This window comes from Astatotilapia calliptera, chromosome 3, assembly GCF_964374335.1.
Source record: "Astatotilapia calliptera chromosome 3, fAstCal68.1, whole genome shotgun sequence".
In the NCBI taxonomy this organism is placed as follows: domain Eukaryota; kingdom Metazoa; phylum Chordata; class Actinopteri; order Cichliformes; family Cichlidae; genus Astatotilapia; species Astatotilapia calliptera.
The window spans coordinates 49,202,160-49,207,336 of record NC_137424.1 but is presented as its reverse complement, the minus strand read 5'-3'; the positions used below and the strand labels follow the sequence as shown (position 1 = coordinate 49,207,336).

Below are 5,177 nucleotides of genomic sequence, written 5' to 3'. Positions count from 1 at the left end.
TGTAAGGAAAAGATCAAACTAAAGTTATAACCATCACTGTAATACAAAGGATAATATAAGGTCAAAAACTTCAATTTATGTTTAATGCAAAGCTGGTTATATACTTCTGATGAACTAATAATGCCATATTAAAATAATGAATGATAATGAGAAAAACATCCCCTCCTTATTCTACACATCAAATCAAACTAAATGTTTATTTTTTTTAGATTAATAAATATAAAAAACATATTTGTTAACTTTAAGAGTAAAGAGAGAAACTATCTGTATTTCTTAATTGCAAATGGCACCAAGTATTCAAACTGAGCCACACTTATGGAGCTCCACAATTCTTTTCCACGTGTTTTGGTTGATGTCTCTTTGATTTTCTCGGCTTTTCATTTCGCCATTTGTTGATTCACTCGAAGAGCAAGTAACGTAATATGGGTCAAGTGATCAGTTTGACATCAATCTTTCATGATACACCGTCATATTTACATTATTTGTACAGTACGAATGATTTGCTTTGGTACCTGGTCAAACTTCAGTTCTCCTCTGTTTGCCTGGCTCCGTTTCTCCAACAGCGCACTGGCAGACAGCAGCTGCCCCGCCCCGCTTAGTGCCTGAGCTCATATCATACCAATATTAGGGGGGATTTACGCACAGTCGTAAATTCCCACAGTGTGCACTATGTGCTTCGAATATTGTGTGTAGTTTTTGTTTTATACAGTTGTCAGCCAGGCATCTAACTATGAAAAAATTACACTCCAAAGAACCCGGACTTCTGACAAAACAACCCAGGCTTAAGCCCAGTAAGCCACCCCCCCCCCCCGCCCGCCACTGCACCAGAGTAAAAGGGTACGGATGGGCTAAATGTGTGGTGCACGTAGGCATTTATAGATGTATGACTGACAAGGGAGTGTTTTGGGTGTGACCCAGCTCTAAAACTTCAGATAACTTATCTCCAGGTGACTTGTCATGCACAGCCATTCAGGTTCCCTATAAATAAATAAATAAATGAATGAATAAATAAATAAATACATACATAAATAAATAAATAGATTTGTCTTTTTTTGCAAACATTTTTGTTATTTATGTGAACTCTGTTTCACTTGGCCAGAATGAAATTACAAGAGAAAGAAAAAGACTGATTTACATAATTAATAATTGAAATAATTAAAAGTGTTTTTGTTTCCTTCAAAGCACAAGACAGGACAATCATGAGTTAAGTTTCACTACTTAAGAAATCAGCTATGGTTACACATCTTTGTTTCTATTTCTTTATGCATACAGTACAACAAACCTTGAATGAAAACTAATACTACCTCAGAGCAATAACCACAATCACTAGCCATATAAATTGAAGTATGTGCTTCATGGAAGGACACACCTTTGGCTGGACTTTGCTGCTCAAATGGCTATTGTCATGTTGATGTCCTTGAATTTAATGTGATTCTGATTAACCCTCTCAGGCTCAAATTAAACTTTTTGTTGCTAATGCACAACCAAGTCCTGCAATGGTACTTCTGAATAAAAAAAACTCATAAAATATGTATGTGGGGTAATCAGGTTGTTAGTTATCTGTGAAGGTTCTCAGTCATCCAGGTCATCGTAGTCAAAGGAGCTTGCAAAGAAAAGCGTCTGGACTTCTTTAAGTTGCTTGAAGACGTTTCACCTCTCATCCGAGAAGCTTCTTCAGTTCTAAGGTCAAATGGTGGAGTCCCAGATATAAACCTAGTGGGAGTAACCCCCCACAGAGGGACAAAAGGACCCCCTGATGATCCTCTAATCACCTGAGCCAAGGTGTGAAATTGGGTGTGGGACCCAATCAGCCAGAGTTTCGGGTGTGTTCATTGTGAAACCTGGCCGCACCTTGTCATGCGAATTCCTGAGGTCAGATGGCCCAGGATGTGAGTGGGCGTTAAGGCGTCTGGGAAGGGATCTCAAAACTGGATTATAGATGGCAGAGAGTTGGTGTCGTAAACCCCGCCTCTGTTCAAAGATGGTCGCTCACAGTGGACATAGATGGCTTCTTTCACTCCTCTTTCAAACCATCTGTCCTCTCTGTCCAAAATGTGAACATTGGCATCCTCGAAAGAGTGTCCTTTATCCTTAAGATGCAGATGGACTGCTGAGTCTTGTCCTGTGGAGGTGGCTCTTCTGTGTTGTGCCATGCGCTTGTGAAGTGGCTGTTTGGTCTCTCCAATGTAGAGGTCTGAGCATTCCTCGCTGCACTGTACAGCATACACCACGTTGTTAAGTTTGTGTTTTGGCGTTTTGTCTTTCGGGTGAACCAGTTTCTGTCTGAGTGTGTTGCTGGGTCTGAAATGCACCGGGATGTCATGCTTGGAGAAAACTCTCCTGAGTTTCTCTGATACACCAGCTACATAGGGGATGACAATGTTGTTGCGTCTGTCCTTCTTATCCTCCCTCGCTGGTGTCTGGTCTTCTTTTCTGTGCCTCTTTGCTGACTTTAAAAACGCCCATTTAGGATAGCCGCACGTTTTGAGTGCTTCCTTTACATGTGTGTGTTCCTTCTTTTTTCCTTCAGGTTGAGAGGGAACATGTTCTGCCCGGTGGTGTAGGGTCCTAATTACTCCAAGTTTGTGTTCCAGAGGGTGATGGGAGTCAAAGAGGAGGTACTGGTCCGTGTGTGTGGGCTTCCGGTAAATTTCGATGTTGAGTTTGCCGTTCTCTTCAATGTGCACGGCGCAGTCCAGGAAAGGCAAACAGTTGTCCTTTGTGTCTTCCCTGGTGAACTTGATGTTTTTATCCACAGCGTTAATGTGCGCAGTGAAGGATTCCACTTCTTGTGTCTTGATTTTGACCCAGGTGTCGTCCACATATCTGTACCAGTGGCTGGGTACTCTTCCTTTGAAAGAGCCAAGAGCCTTCCTTTCCACTTCCTCCATGTTTCACAACATCACTGTTTTACCAGCTGATAAGGGAAGATGCACCATGGTCCTAAACACTACAGATTACCATACAAAGATCACTACTCTCCTCAGTGACAACAATACCTACGAAGCCCTAAAGCGAGACCCCACAAGCAGCTACAAAAAGAAAGTTATAGCTTGCCTTCAAGACTTTGAAAAGGACAAAATTATTGACCGCCTTACATATCACCGCCTTTACCCAGGGGATGCCATACCCTGCATCTATGGACTTCCGAAGATCCACAAGGAAGCTGTCCCACTCAGACCCATAGTCAGTAGCATAAACTCAGCCACGTATAACATTGCAAAACACCTTGCTACCATCCTTGCGCCTCTCGTGGGGAACACCCCACACCACATCAAGAACTCCACCGACTTCACCGAAAAGGTTCAGAAACTTACCCTGGATCCAGATGATCCGTGTCACCTATTGTAGCCAACCTTTACATGGAGGAAGTGGGAAGGAAGGCTCTTGGCTCTTTCAAAGGAAGAGTACCCAGCCACTGGTACAGATATGTAGACGACACCTGGGTCAAAATCAAGACACAAGAAGTGGAATCCTTCACTGCGCACATTAACGCTGTGGATAAAAACATCAAGTTCACCAGGGAAGACACAAAGGACAACTGTTTGCCTTTCCTGGACTGCGCCGTGCACATTGAAGAGAACGGCAAACTCAACATCGAAATTTACCGGAAGCCCACACACACGGACCAGTACCTCCTCTTTGACTCCTATCACCCTCTGGAACACAAACTTGGAGTAATTAGGACCCTACACCACCGGGCAGAACATGTTCCCTCTCAACCTGAAGGAAAAAAGAAGGAACACACACATGTAAAGGAAGCACTCAAAACGTGCGGCTATCCTAAATGGGCGTTTTTAAAGTCAGCAAAGAGGCACAGAAAAGAAGACCAGACACCAGCGAGGGAGGATAAGAAGGACAGACGCAACAACATTGTCATCCCCTATGTAGCCGGTGTATCAGAAAAACTCAGGAGAGTTTTCTCCAAGCATGACATCCCGGTGCATTTCAGACCCAGCAACACGCTCAGACAGAAACTGGTTCACCCGAAAGACAAAACGCCAAAACACAAACTTAACAACGTGGTGTATGCTGTACAGTGCAGCGAGGAATGCTCAGACCTCTACATTGGAGAGACCAAACAGCCACTTCACAAGCGCATGGCACAACACAGAAGAGCCACCTCCACAGGACAAGACTCAGCAGTCCATCTGCATCTTAAGGATAAAGGACACTCTTTCGAGGATGCCAATGTTCACATTTTGGACAGAGAGGACAGATGGTTTGAAAGAGGAGTGAAAGAAGCCATCTATGTCCACTGTGAGCGACCATCTTTGAACAGAGGCGGGGGTTTACGACACCAACTCTCTGCCATCTATAATCCAGTTTTGAGATCCCTTCCCAGACGCCTTAACGCCCACTCACATCCTGGGCCATCTGACCTCAGGAATTCGCATGACAAGGTGCGGCCAGGTTTCACAATGAACACACCCGAAACTCTGGCTGATTGGGTCCCACACCCAATTTCACACCTTGGCTCAGGTGATTAGAGGATCATCAGGGGGTCCTTTTGTCCCTCTGTGGGGGGTCACTCCCACTAGGTTTATATCTGGGACTCTCCACCATTTGACCTTAGAACTGAAGAAGCTTCTCGGATGAGAGGTGAAACGTCTTCAAGCAACTTAAAGAAGTCCAGACGCTTTTCTTTGCAAGCTCCTTTGACCAGGTTGTTAGTTTTTAACTGTTGCAAATTGGCAATGCCTGCCTCGAGAGGGTTAATATAACTTCTTCAGTTTTACTTTTACTCTTTTTACATACAATGTATGTATCAACTCCGTATATTTTTATTTTTATATATTTATTATTGTTTACTCTATTTAATTTGTAAAATATGTGTACACACACACACACACGTAGGAAAATATTTAGTATACACATCCAGAAATGCATATACTATTATATATTGTATATATATTTATTAGTTTCAGATGTAGCCATTCTTGTATTTTGCTTGTTTACATTATTGTATTTTGCACAACTCTGTTGCTTGTGAAGCTCGCACACAAGAATTTCACTCACATGTGCTGTACCAATGTACCTGCACATGTGATGTGACAATAAAAGTGATTTGATTTGAATAAATTAAAGTGATATACACATTTATTTAATGAACATTAAATGAATCTGCTCTTTTTTATGTATCAAGAAAACAGGGATACGCAGTGGTAGGGGAGGTA

The 5,177-nt window shown here is 42.6% G+C and overlaps 1 protein-coding gene across 1 annotated transcript; it reads left to right on the top strand.

Annotated features, from left to right (window-relative positions):
• Positions 1-3,362: 3,362 nt before the first annotated feature.
• Positions 3,363-4,571, top strand: LOC145423331 (uncharacterized). Its single transcript, XM_080295643.1, has one exon. It carries the CDS (start codon positions 3,363-3,365, stop codon positions 4,488-4,490), a length of 1,128 nt encoding a protein of 375 aa, XP_080151769.1. The 3' UTR covers positions 4,491-4,571.
• Positions 4,572-5,177: the final 606 nt, after the last annotated feature.

What these genes read in the sequence shown, in the direction of transcription:
- LOC145423331 (XM_080295643.1), top strand. Translation starts at nt 3,363, where the DNA reads ATGGAGGAAGTGGGAAGGAAGGCTCTTGGCTCTTTCAAAGGAAGAGTA.